Raw genomic sequence first — 19067 nt, 5'->3', positions numbered from 1 at the left:
TGTTTAGGTTTTAAAATTATTATAGGAAGGGCATGTGCCATTTGTGGAAGAGATGGTTTTAGAGAGCAGGTAAGTCAATCTGTGCATAAGTGAACTGTTTGTCGATATAGGTATTCCCATAAAGATTCTCCTCTTTGCTCTGTTTTTAGCTGTGGCATGCTGCTGATGCTATAGGATAAGGAAACACTTTTTTTTTTTTTTCCCCCCTTAAAATGCATATGTGTGTGTATACATAAATGTATGAATATGTATAAACACAAATATATTTTGAAATAATTTTTTCTTTATTTAACTAACTCAAAGCATTGTGTATTTGACCAGATTTTTAAGCCATAAACTGTTTTCAGTTTTTTCTTTTGCTTATATATATTTTTTTTGTCACATCTCATGCCTTTCATTTGGCTTAATTGTTTCATTGTAGATTATCAGCATCTATCTGTAGAATGCTGAATGGGTAAAACAGCATTTCTTTGCCTCTGGCCTCATCCCCAGTCTCGCACCTAAGGAATAGCTGCTGGCCCTGCCCCAGTCCCATCCTGGTGTTTGGATCATGCTGCTGTCAGCCAGGTCCTTTAGCACAGGATTACTGAATATGTTTCCACCTTCTTCTGGCAGGATTCCCTTCAATGAAGATCCCAATCCCAATACTCATTCATCAGGACCCTCCACCCCTCTGAAAAACCAAACCTATTCCTTTTCACCTTCCAAGTCCTACAGTCGACAGTCCTCTTCTTCTGACACAGATTTGAGTTTGACACCCAAAACTGGTAAGGCGCTTCCACCCACTTTTTGTTTAATTTGTGTTTCTCTCTATATATTTTCATTCAGCCCCTTTTTGCTTTTTGGCATTTAAGTTATCAAAATGATGTGGAAATTGGAGACTTCAGATAGCACACCTCAAGCTTGAAAGGGTTTCTGTAGGGTGAAAGTTTAAATCCTGCCTACATTTCCACTATTCTGGAGAACATTAAAATGACATTTGTAACAGAACCGTACCGAAGTTGAAATAAAACATCTCAGAGCATTAAGGGAGTCCTAAGTAATTGCCTTTTTCTTATTTCCTCCATTTCATATTACAAATCATAGGAATACATTTCTCAGCACAGTATGCTAAGAACAGCATTACTAAAACTACATAGTCTTCAAGCCCAATGTGTTGTGCTTTAGATATAATGTATACATTTCTCTGTGTTTTTTAACTCTTTTTTGCGAGTGTGGTACTAGAAGCGTAGCAGCTGCTGTCTTTTTATTCTCCTTGGTATATGGAAACAGCTTTACATACACAGTATACATTTTGAAAGTAAGAAGTTTATACTCTAGCCATCTTCAAAAAGCTTTTTTCTTTCTCCATTGGTGTATTGTAATTTCTTCAACTTGTGGTTTCCTCCCTCCTTATTTTTTAATCTGTGATTGGAATCATATCAGTAACGATGTCAGCACAACTCAAAGAATTATTGTCTGTTTATTCTGCATTATGTGACCAATGCCCTGAGTTTTGCTACTGTGGGGCAAATTATTTTGCAGAATTGCATATGAAAGTTTGGTTGCTTTTCAAGTGGTGTTTTAAATTGTGGTATTTGAAGCTCATAACATTCTTGTCTCCATCTAGTCTACAGAATTTCTCAGCATATTAAAGTAGTTGATTCAGCTTTACGTGATAGCACCCCTTTCAAGAATTTTTCCAAGGAGAGAAGTTAATGTTACATTCAAATGCAGTTGTAGTAAATATTTTACCCAGTTTATTCCCTAGATTTCTGTTAAAAATGTTCCCAATTAGGAAGCTGTCTTGCTTAATACTGTCTTCTCTGTTCCATTTTTTAAAAAAACAATCAAAAGTGCACACTTTTTTGTCCTTTTGTTTAAATGATGACTGTTTTGTTGATAACCTATGGTGGTCAGTTGTTTGAAGGACCTACAAGTATAACTGGATGCTTACTACGCAGGCAAACCACAAATTCGTGTGTTTGGTTTACTGAATATTTGAGAACCTATTTCTTTTGATCAAATTTTCCATGGTAAGGATCATGTGGTGTAAAGAATTTAAATGCAGCATAGATCGTCACCTTTATAGATGTAAATGTTCTGAATTTGTGAAGGTGGCGGCTCACTGTGAATTTATTAGTTTTTTTTAAAGCAGCAACCATACCTCATTCCTGGCAATGTTCTGTAGGTGGATGGACCCTCTCATCTTCATTCAGTTCATTTAGAACTGAAACAGATTGTGTAATTTTTACCTTATTTTTAGCAGTTTTGGAGGTATATAAAGATATTTTTAAGCATTCATTTTAGTATCAAAGCTAACAGTGGGCGTATTTTTGCTTACTAACACTGTCTTTTTAGCAGCTTTGAACACCGCTGAAACATGTCTTAAGATGATTTGCTGGTTGCATTTAAAAATTCTGTATCCTGATGTTACGTACTAGATTTTGAATCTTAATAGCTTAAAAGAACAGTATCTCTTGAGTCGTTTTGTTTTACGTTTTTACCAAAAATGTGGTGATGTGTGGAAGATAGTTCCACAATGTACTAAATTCAGTATGTTGCTTTTAGCGATTCACTGTATATGTTCAGACCTCTGTTTTCATTTCGCAAGACTGTTAAATTGGAATGTTTCCATGTGAAAGTTGGTGATGCTAGTGTTTTAGAAAAATGCAAACATCTCATGCAACATATTAAACATTATCAGAATTCAGATACCTATTACTCAGATTGGCTAATACGAAAAATGAAGTATTTTTTGATGTTTGTGCAGTACATTATAGTCCTCTTTATTTCTCAGTCAGATAGCTAGTGTGTTCACGTGTGTGAGATGGAGACTAACCTGGAAAAAGAGTGCAGATACCACAATTTCACAATATGAACAACTAAATAGAGGAGATTGAAACTTGGATCTGCTTAAGCATCGGATTTTTGGTAGCTCTAAATCAGGAGAATATTACCTTGATGTCTTTTAATAAAATACAATTGTTCTTGTGTTATCCATTCTGATCTATAGCTGGTTGTAATATGAGGGGAAGCTGTTCTGTGCTGAGCAAGCTTGTTTTGGTTTGAAGTTACGCTTCTTCTGTCAATAGTCATATTTTATGCCAATGCAAACAGAATATCAGGCTGACAAAAAGCACGACATATTTTAATGAGGTAATACTTTTTGATGTGACAGAGTATATGTTTGGAGGAAATTGAGAAGGTGGGAGCTCCTTTGCTTTGTGGGGACTTAGAATTCTGCAGGATTTATGACCAAAAATCATCAAACAAATCCATGACTTCTCTCAAAATAACTTTTTGTACCTAAAAAATGGAAGTAGATTAAGTCTGTGAGAAGACTACATTATTTAGCTATTACTCCATAGTATTTGTTATGAAATTTTGTATAAAACTTTAAATAATTGTTAGATTACCATGGCTTTCAAAAAATTGATTTCAAAATAAAGTTCATCAGGTCATGATTTTTGAGAACATGCTTCTCGTTCACATTGTGGAGCTGTATTGTCATTCCATTTCTTTGTATGTTGAGAAATGATGTACCAATAAGTGCTGGTTCATTTGGAGAGAAAAAAAAAAAGCTTCATTTTAATTTCTTCCGTCTGTTTCTTTAGTCATCTTCTGAATCTACATCTGTTTGTCTCTATTACTTTCCTCCACAGCACCTTCCCCCCAGGGACCTAGGATTTTCCTGTTTCCCAGCTCCCCTACACTCTCTTGTGATTCCCCACATCTTAAAAAGTCCTGTCTCCTCCTCTCGGGGTCTAGCCTTAACCCCCTACACTCTAGCCATGTCAGCCCAGTTGTTCTGAGGAAAAGTGTTTCTTTCTCTGAAGAGCTGCTTCTGGCTGCTTCTGGTAGGATCAATCTATTATGGCCTTTTAAACAAACTTTTAAGAAAATGTTGTTGTTACTTGGTATGGGGGCATTTAACACACAACCTTCTATAACCCTATGGTTTTGTTCAGTTAGCCTCTGAAAACTGCTGGCTACATGACTATTCATACCATCTCTCACCTCTGCCCCAGAAGCTTGAAACAGCTTCAGAACTTCTTACAGGATTGGAAACACACGTAGTTTATGCTACAGGACTTTCTCCTTTTCCCTTGCAAAATTTCATTTGGTAAATGGACTGAAATAATTTACTTTTTTTTAATCCCCCTCATTCCCTTCACTTTGTTGTTCCTATATTTTGCATGGAACAAGCACTTGCTCATTAATTCAGTCATAATTTATTGAAAGAATGGCCATCAAGTGGCTAGCAACTCTGATTTTTATTTTAGTCTTCTAAACAAAGCCCATACAAACTTCTTGTTTGTACTGCCTCCTTTTCCATTTCACTGACGTGCATTATTTTCATAGATTTAAATTAAATATTTGATATTACTGCTTTTTCTGTAGAAACTATTTTGATTAGTTTGTATTTTTTGAGTTTGTTTCATGTCCAGTATTTATGCTATGTTTGTCTGTATTGAATATTGTATAGTCCCTGACAATGGTGTTTAGAACCAATGCCAGACAGTAAAAGCAATTTAATCTTGTTTAATGGGACTATACAAATACTAATTGTTTTGTTTCCTTATCCAAGAACAGCTAAAAATATTTGTTAAAAACTATAGTATTTTTATGTGTAATTATATGGTAATGATAGCCTAGTAATTTTTGAAAATGTTAGGAATGAATTAACATAACGTTATTAAGTCCGGTATTATTTCCAGATCTAGTCTTTGGTTAAAACAAATAACTGCACTTTGTGTATTTACAGTCTCATTTATGTTTATTAGATGCTTGATCAGAAGAAAAAGGAAACTCGTGAGGAATTGTTATGTTAAATTAGTTATAAATTCTTTAAAAGACAATCTTGGCTTCATTCATAATTTTTGCAGTGTGGTGTTTGTATTTCATCCTGCTCCTCACTTTTTTGGTTCTTTATCCTGTGCTTTTCTCTACAACTTAAGTGTTTATTTTTCTTTGTCAAGTTAGCACTGATGGTTTTAGATACAAGAAATACCAATGATAGTATGTTTTTAGGCGTGAAATATTACCAAGAAAATCTGATTCACCAGCATTGTGTTTACTTTAGGAAAAACACAATCTTGGTATGTGTGTATTTTTTACTTTTGTGATTTCTAACCACAGAGCAAGTAACTTGCTGTCATACATATAACCTGCATCTCGACACACTCAGTTAAGAGTAGCTTCCTGATAACAGATAATTCAGTAGCTAAGATATTTGTGTATCTAATAAGCTTTCCATCTCTTCAGAAAAGCTCCTGTGTTGGGGGATAGGGGTGGGTTGAAATACATGAAAAAAGGAGGGAGAGAATTACCCATACTGTTCAAAATTGGAGTTTATTTCTTATTTTCATTTACAGATAATCTGCAGGTTATATGTGTGCAAATATAGTAATAAAGTGTGACAGTTTTAAATGCTGAGCAGTAGTCCTTAGCTTGTTTTACTGAATCAGATGACTGAATATTTCATTGCATAGATATTAAAGAAAATAAACATAATCAGTAAATCTTTCAGAGTTTTTATTTCAAATCAAAGGATACAAGTTGCCTTTGTGATTTTAGTCCCGATCATGTGTTATATAGCTACTGTTGTAATTACATGTACAGTCTCCTCACAATGGTTAGGAAAGGAGATTTAGTTACTCTGAAACTCTCAAAAAGCCAGATTTTATTTTTTTACTTTTTTTGAAAAGCTGATAATGATAGTAGATACTTGACTATAGAGTAGTCTGGCAGATAGGCATTGTTCAACAGCGTGGAATTAATGGTGACTTTGCAGCCCTTTTTAATAAGGGCTGAAAATCTAATTATGTAGAAACATTCTGTGGAAAGCTGAGAAGGTAGATCTATATTGAAATCATAGGCAAAACTCCTAATAACAAAAAAAGACATTATATGTCATAGGAAAGAATTGCAAGCATAGATCATGAAGTCCTTGTATTTTGAATTTTTTTTTAATTCGTGTTGACAGCAGAAAAAGATCTTTAGATCAGGGGTTTTTTGTCCAAATGCTAAAAAACCCCCACTGCTAGTCATGTAAAAAACAAACTCCAAAATACAGCCGCTGCTCCTGACCCAGATTAAACTGTGATGCTCAGCATTTTTTTCTGAAAATAAAAATTATGGGGATAATATCACTGTTTTCAATTACTATTTTAAATGTTTTTAAATTGAAGTTTGATTACAAATTATATGTTTGTTTGAATGTCCTTTGTGCTGATATTCTTCAGGAATGGGCAGTGGGAGTGCTGGAAAAGAAGGGGGGCCATTTAAAACTCTTTTAAGACAACAGACTCAGTCAGCTCTGGAACAAAGGGTAAGGCATTTTATACTTACGTTTTTGGTCTCCTGAAGTGAAAATTTAGCTAGTATGAAGTTAAATGTTTCCTGTTACTTTCTGGTTTAAAATATGTGTACTATTTAGGTCTAAAACCTTATTGCCAATGTTGAACATTTAATAGCTCTTTTATACACAAATTATTTAAATTTGAATGTATTACCAAAGTGTTAAGAATAAGTGGAGCAAATAACTGTAATGTGCATAGCACTCAAGTGATTACAGCTGGTGTTATAAGAAACAGTTACAGCAAAAATTACTGCTATTTAGTCTGTGTAAGTTACTGATGCGTGTGGAAGTTTAAATACATGATGGTAAAGTATTAGTTAAGTTTTTACGGAAGCCAAATTCAGAAACATTGGAATAGCTTTAAACAATGTGAAAATCACATCTATATTTGCAAAAACTTTCAGTTTTGAAAACTGGAGTTGCTGCATAATTTAACCTTTGTTCTGCTACATGAAATGGTGTGCATGTAGCCTTTACAAAATGGTAACTTAAATAAACCTAAACTATTTCCCAAGCAATAAAAGGGTTCTATGGATGTACAGGTTTTTGAAGAACCTCTGTAGGACTAAAAATGCCATCTGTTGGTATGCTGGATAGACTGTATAATGAAAATAGTGGTTTTAATTCTTTGTTAAAATTTTGGAATGAGTCCTTGTGCTTTTTTTGTAGATTATGTACTGCTTTTGTCAAAATGTTGTTAGGTGACTTGAAGGAAGAAATGTAAATGTTTTCCTATCCAGAAATAAATTCTAGTTTAGTTACAGTTTCTGACTACCTGAACTATTTACATAGAACCACAAACATTTGTTGAAAACAAAATCAGCTACCTATATGAAATGTAAGTGAATAGCTACTACTTGGAGTAAGTGGATGATTCTCTTCTCATTTTTTGTTATCCGTTGCTAAGGGAGGATCGCCTCATAGGTTCTGTAGAAGGCGGGTATGTTCCGAAACATTGTGTGACCCTTTTTGTAGCCTTTTTTTTTTTGTATTGAGGATTTCTAAACAATTATTTGAAATTTTTTGATTTTTCTTTTTTGTGAAGTTCTGCATATTTCTTTGTAATCTTGTTTATACAGCATTTTTTTATATTTGTTCTGTTATTTTTTAAGAGCATTTATCAGATCAGTGTATTTTTGCTTAGTATTTTGCATGTTGATGCATTTCAGTTAAAAATTTAGTTTCTCTTGAAATGCAAATCCATGGCATTTTGCTTTTAATGTTTTAGTTTGAAAAAATGCTTTAAAAAGATCCTTTTCTCTGTTTACATTTGTTTCTGCTAGCGTTTCAGATGCTTCCTGGCTGTTATTTCCCTAGGAAGCTTTTTAAAAAACACTTAATCTAAATTAAGAGCACTTAATGAATTTTTAGAGCTTGAATTATTTGCACATTGTTCTGGTAAGACCTGCATATTGTTTAGTGGAAAAAAAATACTGTAAAATGCGGTGGAAACATGTTGAGTCTGTTATTGATGATGATGATGTAGCAAAGCATGCAGACTGTTGATACAAAAATATGTTCATACTGTTTTTCTGAAAATTTCATATTGGATGTGGTTTTGCTATGGTTGCATCTTATGGTTACCTTAAGGTTGAATTACCTACCTAGGATGAATAACATTTCTAAGTTATTTTGTCTGTTTCAATATTGCACATAGAAATAGTGTGCTCTACTTACCTGTCTGGATTAGTTAGGGTAGCACTTATTTGGGAAAACAAAGAATAAATTCCATATGTATAATATGTTTCCACGTGTATAAGATACACAGTAAGTTCTTTTGAGTCTTAATTCAGTTCATTTGCCTATCTGGTAATGCAAAGGCGTATTAAAAGCGGTTCATTTAACTGGATGTCTTCACAGCATTTTTTTAATCAGATGTATTTTTAATGTGTCACCTTAGTTGCAATCCAGAACTGATTTTGCTGAAAGGGTAGTCGGGCTTAATTTCCTCTGGGAAAATACACCAGCCATGGAAAATACACGTGTTAAGTTTTACATTAATATATTTTTAGCATTTCACCTGGATGCCTGTTGATAGCAGGTGTAACAACATGACAGCTATCTTTCTGTGTGTATTTTTATCTATAAATGTATACGCTGAATTTACATCAGTGGGAAAACTTGAGTTAATAAAAAATCAGCCTGTGTTTTTGTAGAAATGGCCAATTGCTGCTCTTGATGGTATTTTGTATCTCTCTTGACCTCTACTTGGACAAATGCCATTATTCCTCCATGTTTGCATTCTGCAAGTGCTTGAGAGATCTTTTCTGCTGTCTTTTGAAAATGGAAATCCGTTGATCTTCATCTCTGAGCACTGCTAGATACTGTTATGTTAGAGTGCAGTTGTCTGTCTGATTCTTTTGGCTGAAATGCCGACTTAAGCAACTTTTCTTTCCAGTGACGACTTCTTAGTATCCAGCCCATCCCCTCAGTTCAGTTGAAGAAAAAATGTAAGGTTGTTTGGCCGCCTTGTGAGATGGCACAGTAAATGTGCTTAGAATAAAAATAATCCAACCATGCAATTAACAGTATTTTAATATGGACCAGTTCCCTAACTCTGGTTCAGCCCCATAAGCTCTGAATGTACATGAGCATTACGAGCGTTGTCTGAGGGAGTGGTACAACGATGGGAATGGGTGAGTGGCTGGAAGGGAATCTGAGAACTGCTTCAGCTGGCACTGACACCAAATGATGTGTGTGCATAGCCTTGTTCCATTTGCTTTTTCATTATTTTGTGTGTCTTTGTATGGAATGTGGTTAAAAAAGAATACTAGCAATACATGTATGCATATACACAAATATTTTTAAATGTTGTATTAAACAAATATTATGAGGATTTTATTGTAACCTTATCAAACTTTCCCCAAATGCCAACTATAACATCTCTGTGTAATTGCAAGGATTAAACCAGTGGCGGTTCTTTGAAGGTCTGTGCAGTCAATGACTATGAAATGGAGTAGTGAATTGATATGGAAATACTCTGTGCTTGCATCACCTTGATTTAAAGATAGTCCTTTGCAAAGTGCAGTAATAGAGGAGATTTGTAATGGAAACACTGCTTTTCACTCTTACGGAATCTCTATTTTTGTGCAAATTATAATTTATATTTTTTGAAGTATGACAGATCACCACATGTAAATGAGGCTAGAACTTGTATTTGAGTAATGTAATAATAAAAAACCTCAAACCTCTAAATGAGTTCGAACAAGAAAAGCCATCATACCAAGTGGTGGAATTCCACCTGTGTCAGAATGAGTGAGACATTGTTAATGAAATCAGAGCATGTCAGAATGATTCGATGAGTCAGTTACCCAGATTTGCCTGTGGCTGTAACTGGGAGGACATAGGTTAATTTCATCATGTATCATAATGTAAACTTGCAAGTATTGAACTATTGATTGAGATAAAACCATGTTATTAGTTTAAAAGTTATATTCCTGATTTGCAGTGTAGGGAATCAGGGAAACTGGAAGTCTGAACGTATTAAAATTACTTACAGTATGCAGCCTTATGTAAATAAACAAAAAATTTAAAGTAATCTCTGGACCTCCAGATAGATGAAAAGCATCGCGTTTGCTTAGCTTTAGAGCGTGGAGGATCGTTCACTTTGTTCGTTGCGTACTGTTTTAGCACAATTTAAGTGTGAGTGTATATATATGTTTGTATAAAATATGAATATAGCATAGGCTTAGTGGAGTTTCATATACGTGGCGTATGCGGTAGACTTTATTGATTTCTACAGTTCAGGGAAAGCTAATTATTGTTAACATTGTTAACGTGGGACAACCATATTCAAGGGAGAGAGCAAATGTGTATGTTTACATGTAAGTTATGCAAAGTGAGTGTCATGGAATTATAGAGGGACAGATATTATCAGTATACTTGTGAATCACTGAACAGTTGATACTACAGAGCCACAGTGAAAGAGGATTCTAACAAAGTGTGGATGTACTGCATTTTTTTCCATTTTTCGGCATGAAAGACATGTACAGCAAAGGAGTTCAGACTGTGTTGTCGTCAGAGCTTTCTGCCTGTTTTGATAACATGCAAAGCAGTTTTGTGATCTGTTAGAACTTTCTGGGGAAGCTTTTGTGTAGCCCCTCTAGAGATGCATCGGTGCTTCTGAAGACAGATTAGTCAAGCAGGCTTTGCAGAGTCCTGTGGTGAAATCTTCCTGCTTTTGGATTGCGTCGTAAGGCACAGCTGCAGGTTTTGGTGTTTTTTGGGGGTTGTGGGATTGTTTTTTTTTTTTGCTCCTGATTGTTGGTACTATGGTTGCCGATTTAAAAGTTTGCCTCTTGATTTTGAAACTCTAAGCCAAATGAAAATCCAGAAATCTTGAAGTTTGTACGACCTTTCAAAAGTTGTAAGGGTACTAACAACAAGGGTGGTTAAGAATTCTGGAGTGGTAATTTTTAAATCTACATTGGGCTTGAGTTTAAGAGGACTTTTCATGCCATGTATTGCTGGAAGAACCATGATCCTCATTTAATCTGCAGCATGTGCACTGTTTAGGTAGAAGCTCAGTTAAACTGTACTGTTGCAAGTGCTTCAATTATGTGAGAAAGGAATCTATGCTGTACTTTCTCTCATAAAAAAATGTTTATTTTATCCATTTAACCAATCATCGTGACTATACAAACCATGATTGCATGATTTTTTCTTTTTTCTTTTTATAGAATTGCTGAGCATAAATCTGTTGCCTTTCCCCCGTAAGTGTGCTATCACATGTATATTGGACATTCCATAGAATGTCTCTGTAGAAAATAAAATCTTCCAGTTTTGGGCTCACCTCTTTTGACTATGACTGTCTTATTTCATCACGTGTGTCATGAAAAATTGCTGTTTATCACTTACTTTGCCTCTTGTATGAATTGCTGTTTTGAGTAGTTGCTGAAACTTACTATTTCTTCAGTTTAATTAAGAATTGGTAAACACTAATTTATGCAAGGAAATTGGAAGTGAATTTCCTTACTTTTAAGAACTTAGTGGTATTTCAAAGACTTGTGCTTTATTCTAGAAGATGGATATTTACTTGTGACATTTAGAGCATACAACACTAGCAGAGCAGTCGGCTAATATTCTTTGGGTATGTTTTCCTGTAATAAAAGATTCATCATTCTTGCAAGACTACAGTTTGTTTTACCCTGTACTTCAGAATCAAACTGCAGTCAGTTGTAACAATAACACCCAAAAAACAGAGAAAAATGTTCCTTTATTTTGTATCAGATAATGAAAGTAGAATTATGTTGTTTAACTGCCATCCTAAAAGTGGACCAATAGAGGCGTTAACACAAATGTGTCAAGTTTTTGATTATTTATTAATATTGTGCTGAGATGCAACTCTACGGGGAAAGGTATTCTTACATCGTATAATACCTCTGCTTTTATTATACTATGGGTTTATGAAGACATATGGTTACGCAGTGCTCAGTACGCCTGAAGGGCATGCGTGGCCTAATGTAACTGCTTTGCTTGTATTTCAGGGAAATTTGTCAATTCACTGCATGTTTATTTGACAGTGAGCAATGATTGGTAAGCAGTCATTTGATGTTTGTTTTTAATTATAACAGGAATTTCCATTTTTTACCTTGACGACCTTCCCACCAGGCTTTCTTGTCCATGTTGGCGGTGTTGTCAGTGCACGGTCTGTGAAGCTTCTGGATCGCATTCACAATCCTGGTATGTTAACACAAGAACAACTTCCTTGCCTGAGTCCGGTTGTAATGATCCCATACTTCTAATCTTTATAACTTTATGACATATCAATATTTGATTAGATACAAATCTATTCTAACAACTTATGTTAAAAGCAGTATTTTTCAGACAATCATTTAAGCTTGAAAAATAGTAGTCTTTCAGAGGGTATGTTTTTAGTGAGAAACTTTTCAGCAAGTTAATAAAATAATAAGGTACTTTGAATCTAGTAACTTTGCACTAAAACCTCTTTGAATTAATGAGGGTTTAATTATTTTTTTACCACTTTTTAATGTTAAAACTTTATGCAGGTTTTCCATTCAAAGAAAAATGAGATTAAATACTTGATCTTAACTGAGTGTTTTTTAATTTTCAGCTCCTTGAAATCCTTAAGGACTAATGACTATGATTTAGCTCAATACATGTTTTTAACCTCTTTTGATAAAACCTTTACAGCTTTGTTTCTGTTCTTAAAAAAGTTTACTAAACAGTACTTTTAACATTTTTATTTAATATTTACCTGAGAACCCCAGTACTGGAACATGTGTATTTTGCGTGTCCTAGTCCTGGTATCAGAATTAAGTGACTTTTGATGCTGAAGACTTTGTTGTTACATTCACTGAGACAAGCTGAGGAATACTCTAAAAAGTTGGAGTTAACAGCGCACTTAAAAATGCAGACAGAGGAGAGGAAAAAATAGCACTTGTAGTGGTTTTGCATGCACTAGTCAGGAGTAATAAAACAAAGCTTGTGCAAATGCATCTTTAAAATCAAATTAAAAAAACCCACAAGACTTTATTCCTTTTCTTCTTCCTGTGGCCCAAGACAAGTAATTCTGCAGCAGGTAAAATGTTGCTGATTTAAAGATTCAGTAAACTGACAACATGAAATAAAATCCAAGACTTAATTTGTATTTAAAAAAACTACTTTAAGGATTTTTTTAAAAAAACATGTGAGTGCACAATATTGTTCTTTTTTTTCCTATTTTTAAGATTTTTTTTACACAGTGGAGAGAAGATTAAGAGAAATGTCAAAGTATAATCTGTATGTGAGTGCTCCCTTCCTTTGCCACAAAGTTGTCTGAGGCTTCTATATTTTCAATAGATTTCTGAGACAGGGCACTTCTGTGCAAAATTTACTGTGTGATAAATTTATTTAAGACAAAATGAGAAAAAAAAATCAGTTGTAAAAACTAATTTCTTGCATTATGCCCTCCTGTATTTTTACCAACTGACTGAAAGCAGGATGAGACAGAAGAGGAGACAGAGATGCATATTTGCGCAACTAAGTGGCTTTTTGCAATGTTTTTGTGGGACTAGTAGATTGCTCCTGACAAGTGAATGTAAGATGCATGATACTTTGAACTCAGTATATTGCAAAACAGTGAAAACAAAAGGAGGAATGAAGGCACATGGCTGTGGGAGGGAAAGTGAAGAAGCAGCAAAAAAATTCTGATGCTGTGGTGATTGTACTAAGCATTTGAGTCAGTTAAGTCTGTAAAATACTAAAGGAAACAAATAAACCAGCAAATGAAAAAATGGGAAAATGTAGAAGAGGAAAGATCATTTGAAGGTGGACTGAGAACTTACTGATAAGTCATTAATTGCTATATACTGTACACTTTGATCACACCTAGTGCTAGATTGCTATAGCATGCTCCTTTTTTCCCTTTCTATTTCAGCCTCTTATTAACTCTGCTGTCTGTGTCTTTCCAGTTCCTGTGGAGTGGTGTTGTCAATTGTGTTCTTGTTGGTAGTTTTTTTTTTCACTATTCTGCTCCTATAACTGATCTACTAATTTGCTGTTTTGAACTCAGCCTTTGTCGGAATTATGGGTAACACAAGATCATACAAACTGCTAGACTGGAATAGTTTCAATTCAGGTATTTTACTAGTCATTCAGTACTACATATGCTGACAGAAATTATGGCAGCTCAGTGAAGTTCTTAGAAATGCTGTAGGATGTTTAGGTTAATGCTTCAAATTTAAATCTTTTTTCTTATAAAATGCCAAAATGTCTTGTTTTAATGTTGTTAAAGGCTTTCGTTAAAATTGCAAAACACTGTTTTAGTAGAAAATAGTATTGCTAAGAATAATTTAATACCAATCTGGAAAGTTGAATATTCAGACGATTATTTTGTAGTAGCTTTCAACTCAGTGAACATGAAGCAAGTAATTTAGGGAAAGAGAATGGATTCTTATTTATACAGTTGGGATCATGTCAGATGTGAATTTTTTTTAAAGATAATTTTTTTGTTGTTAATTGGTGTTTGGTTTGAGGGGGTGTTAGTTTTGTTTTGTTTTGCATGAGCTTGCACTTTCTTGAACAATGGCTGTACTTCTGTTAATTTCAGGAAATTGAGGAATGTGTGTGTTCTAAATAGTAGATAAAAAAATTGAGAGAATGGAAAATAGATGAAGAGGACTTTCTGCTTAAAGAGAAGGGTGGTATGTAGTCTGGCATTTGTTGGTTCATGAATCTGGTATTGTAAAATGCAGTCAGCTTGCAGGACTGACAGTGTAATTACTTGAACTTTTAAAATCACTTTAACACCTAGCTTAAAAACCGCCCTAATACTCTAATACTCTGCAGTCTTTGAAATCAAAGTGTGTAACTTTATACAGCTGCAGAGAGAATGGATGAGTTGATGATGTTGTTTACCTAAAAGCTACATAGAGTACTGGCTTGTTAGAGGGAGAAATAAAGACACCACCACACCACACCCCCCTTTTTCTCTGGAAACGTAGCATGCTTTGGAAGAAGGGCAGGCATAACTTCTCTGCATATGATATCCAAGCCAGCACACTTTGCCAAACTTTGGTGTTTGTAAAGCTAGCATAGTAACAAGGTATAAAGCTAGCATAGTAACAAGGTATAAAGCTCACCTGGGGGTTTGTTTCCCCTGGAAACAAACTTTGCTTCTCCATACTTCAGTGTTGCAGTGCAACTCCGGGTCATGCTCTAAACTTGAGTTTAAATTATCTATATACATTTTTCATTTTACAAATAGTCCAATATTAAGTAGTGACTAAAACTCATGGCGGATTTTTGTATCCTTGTTCCTTGCTATAGTAGTGTCCTGTACTAGTGTAATTGTGAGATTTTCTGGTCTTACTGGTTTCATTTGCTTATTCTAAAGTGATAATATTTTAAAATGGGTTTTACTTTCAGTGTGAAAATAATATTATAAAATTCTCAGATCTGTTGCTGCTATAGCATAGTCTGATCCAAGGTGTTAAAAATGTGTCAAAATTTTTCATCTTGTATGTTACCTTGAAAAGTTGGAATTAGTTGTTACTATCTTTGAGATAGTGTTTAGTAAGATGTTACCATGGAAGAGTTGTACTAGAATAATGGAGCAAATGAATTATGTACAGACACTAAGCATGTGTTGAGCTAGACTAGAAAGTGATCCAGAAATGTAAGTCTAGGAAGCTAAGGGGAAGTCATGATTTCATTTCTTGACCGAATATCCAAAACAATAGCCTAACATTTTTAGAGGAAAAAAGAAGGCACAAATATACACACATATATATGTATATATATATGCATTTTGTATCCAGAGGTGGTTGTTACCCAGAAGTTTTAGAGTAGAGATGTCTAAAAGAAACAGTAATTTTAGACTTAATACTGAGAACTGTCTGTATTTCTATTGCCTTGACATGTGTCAGCAGCTCTGTGGTAACAGTCTCGATTAGTCCTGCTGATTAGGGACTGAGCAGGTTATGCTGCTGTTCGTGGAAGTACATTTCTTTCGCAGTGCTCGGTACGTTGCCGAACAAAGAAGAAAGGAGGGAGAGAGCATATCAGTCGTTACATATGACGTGTGACGGGTAGTAGAGTTGCAGATTACGTACAGGTTAACTCTGTTTTATACTGGAATAGCAAATATGCTGTGCAGATCTGTTATGAATGAGAAATCAAAGGATAAGATTTCTATTCTTCTCCCCCTTCTAGAGCTTTATTGCCAGCTCTGTCATTGCTGGCCTGACCGTTGCTTGGCCTGAAGGACGGCAGGGGTTTATATAGCTTAAGGAAATCAGTACTACATCTTTACATTACGTTCATGTTAACAAGAATGTAATCACAACCATGAGTAGGCTAAAATTATTTTCCTTTTTGAAAATTATTTCGCTTTTTTTTCTGTAGATGACCCTGCTTTGTCAGGGGGTTTGGACTAGATGACCCACAGAGGTCCCTTCCAACCCCTACCATTCTGTGTGATTCTGTGAAATGTTCAGGCTTCATTTAAGCTTGCTGATAGCCTGTGTAACATGGAAGGATATTTCTTTTTTTTTTTTTTTTTTCTTTTCCAGTGGCAGGAGGCCTTGTTTATTAAGTGTGTAAGATACAACAGGACTGTCCATCTGATGGTGGTGAAAACTCAGAGATTTGAAGATGCTTGAAAATCAAACATGGAAGTAAAGACTGGCTTTATTTGATGAATCAAACATTTGGGAATTGCATATAGTTCAGTGACAGAATTGTTGAAATGTTTGTAAAATTATGAAAAGGTGACGATCAAGATGAATCTGCAAAACAAAAGTAGTGAGACCACAGCACAAACTCGTAGAAAAGAGGGCACATAGTACAGTGGAAGAACTACTCTGGCGCTGTCTCTGAAAAAGGATGTTAAAGATGTACTATAAATACAAAAACATGAAAGGAATCCTAGATCCAGAAAACTGGATCTTTGTTAAAGTTTCTCACTGAGGTTAAACACAGAGAAGAAAGATTTCTTAAGAAGTGCAAGGAATTTGTTGAATAGAGATTACTTTTGCAGATGGCTGTTTCATAGCACTGACATATAAATGGTTTTCACACATAATTACATTTTTAAACCCCTCATTCGGGGAGCTGCTTCAGCAGTGATTCTTCAGCTCCGGTAGTCAAACATGGAGGAGAAAAGATGCTTAATAAAATTCCTGAGGGTTTCCTGAGCTCCCTGTGTGCTATCTGGATTTGCTGTTGCAGTGTGAAATTCTCCAGAACTCTAGTTTTGTATGTGAGGAATTGCAAGAGGATGTCTTGAATATGTTTTGGTTCTGTAACTGAATGCTTTTCTTTCACAGAAACACAAACGTACAGTGAATGTGCAAATTGCATTTCGTACTGCTGTCGGTGGTGTAAGTGTGGCGTACTTGTATGAACAAGTAGAAAATGTTAGAATGTTTTTGTTAGTGTCTGATGTAGTTATCGTTCAGAACTAGTAGGAAAACAACATTTCAAGCTTGACCTCTCACCTTTTCTTGGGGAGTTTCCAGGTTGACTTCTTGTACATCAGCTTGTTTTGGTATGATAATGGGAGGTTAAGGCAGTTGTCAGAGGCTTTTCTGAACAGAGTGAGGGGTGCTATGTGTTTAAGTAATATTGCACTCTACTTTTCTGCAACCTTTCCAGAGGCGTGAACATTCCTAGGTGTTCTTTATCGTTCAGCTGAATGGTGTTTGAATATTCTTTTTGAAGCAGATGCACCCTTATATTAATGAAATCATTTGGGGGTGGGTGGGAATGTGCATTAGTTTTATTTTGGAGAGTTCCGAGTAGATATTTGTGTAGCTGAACAAAGGCTGGTCGCTGTCAGGATAGAATAGTATTCCTGTGTTCCATTAGGCATTCATAAATTAATAAACTTGGCATTTAAAATCTTTGGCTTAGAATTCTTTGCCTAATAGTAAGTAATGCTATTTAATCTGTTCATACGGATTTAAAAGTCTCCCTGAAATTTGGCTAATGGTGTGAAAGCCATCATAGATTTTTCACTGCACAAATGCTTCAGTAAAGCTGTTGCTTATTGCACCACTATGATTTGGTTTTGAATTGATAGTACATAAGAGATAGAAACTTGGTCTTGCAGAACATTGTTATTCTTGCACGTAATTCTTCCTAATTTCAAAATAGAGGGCTTGACTAAAACTATTATCTTGATATAATTTCCTTCATGGATTACAATGAGCTTTTTCAGCCTTATGATGTGTCACTCTGTGGTTAAAAAGATACAGTTGTAGAACTTCTTGCCTGGCTCAAGATATATTACTGTTGGAAGAAAACTAGACTGATTCTAGTTGAAAGGACACGTACCTAACTACTATATAATTACAGGTGAACATGTCCTTGTAAAATGTCTACATACAGTATTGTAGGAAAATGGCAGATAACACAAGTTCTAACTGACCGTAACAGGATTATAGAAATAACTGGTTAAATGTTAATGGGTAAGATCATTATCTGAGCTGATTTAGGCATGAGAGATTTTCCTTCAAAGTGCTAGGACTGAAGTTCTTTAATATGCTATGTTGTTATAAAGAAAGAACATAGGGTTACTTTCTGGTTCAGTTTGTACTGGATGCTGTTAGACAACGCAATTTGTCTTTGACCTTTTGCATTAATATTTTCAGTGTTTTTTGTAAGTTCCGAGTTTTTGGTCTCTCCTCATGCGGTCTCACTGAGGTCCTGAACTCGTTCCAAAAGGCACTGTAGGCAAGGCTCCTAGGATTCAGAAGCTGAGAAAGGTTCTCTGACTAGTTTGTCCGAAAACAAAATAAACAGTTGTGAGTGTATAGAAATAATGAGTGGAGAGGTTCTGTGAGTATAACAAGGCTGAGCAGTGTAAACATTGAGTAGGAAGTACAGAGGCAGTGTCATTTTGTGCCAAATAATGCCATCCCATTTCTGCAGTTGTGCGGTGAGGTAGGTAGTCTGTGTGGCAGTCAGGAAGAAAGGCGATCTGACCTGTGAACATCTATCCGTGTTTGGTGAGAGATTAGTTTTTTTGTGTTTAAAATTCTGTATATTTCTTTCAAGGACTGTGTTAGACAAGTTAGTATTCTTGTTGCTTGTTGTAACATTCCAGGTAGTTTGGCTTGTTCAAAGCTTTAAATCATACTTCTAGTTCATTTTGTGATACTAGTTAGAAAATAGATGAAATGTGGTTTAAGATGACGTGTCTTGTTACAGCATAGTGTCTCCAGCTTTGAGTAATAGCCCCTTTGTTGCTGTCATTTGAAGATTGCTCATGTTTTAAAAT

General features: G+C 35.0%; 1 protein-coding gene across 22 annotated transcripts in view; it reads left to right on the top strand.

The window, feature by feature from the left end:
• Window positions 1-19067, top strand: part of C2CD5 (C2 calcium dependent domain containing 5) — a 69634-nt gene that overhangs the window by 15110 nt on the left and 35457 nt on the right. For 7 of the 22 annotated variants that reach the window (XM_075439841.1, XM_075439720.1, XM_075439699.1 and 4 more), the window contains 5 exons: window positions 616-767; window positions 6228-6313; window positions 7251-7283; window positions 11917-12025; window positions 13857-13922. In XM_075439841.1, the coding sequence (XP_075295956.1) occupies window positions 616-767; window positions 6228-6313; window positions 7251-7283; window positions 11917-12025; window positions 13857-13922 (446 nt within the window). Of the gene's footprint in view, window positions 1-615; window positions 768-3644; window positions 3840-6227; window positions 6314-7250; window positions 7284-11916; window positions 12026-13856; window positions 13923-19067 lie in introns of all 22 variants that reach the window. The other 15 variants (XM_075439746.1, XM_075439848.1, XM_075439842.1 and 12 more) reach the window with 8 other exon arrangements.

Source organism: Opisthocomus hoazin, chromosome 1, assembly GCF_030867145.1.
Source record: "Opisthocomus hoazin isolate bOpiHoa1 chromosome 1, bOpiHoa1.hap1, whole genome shotgun sequence".
Lineage (NCBI taxonomy): Eukaryota > Metazoa > Chordata > Aves > Opisthocomiformes > Opisthocomidae > Opisthocomus > Opisthocomus hoazin.
The sequence above is the reverse complement of the archived record's forward strand: the minus strand, read 5'-3'. Positions and strand labels throughout refer to the sequence as shown.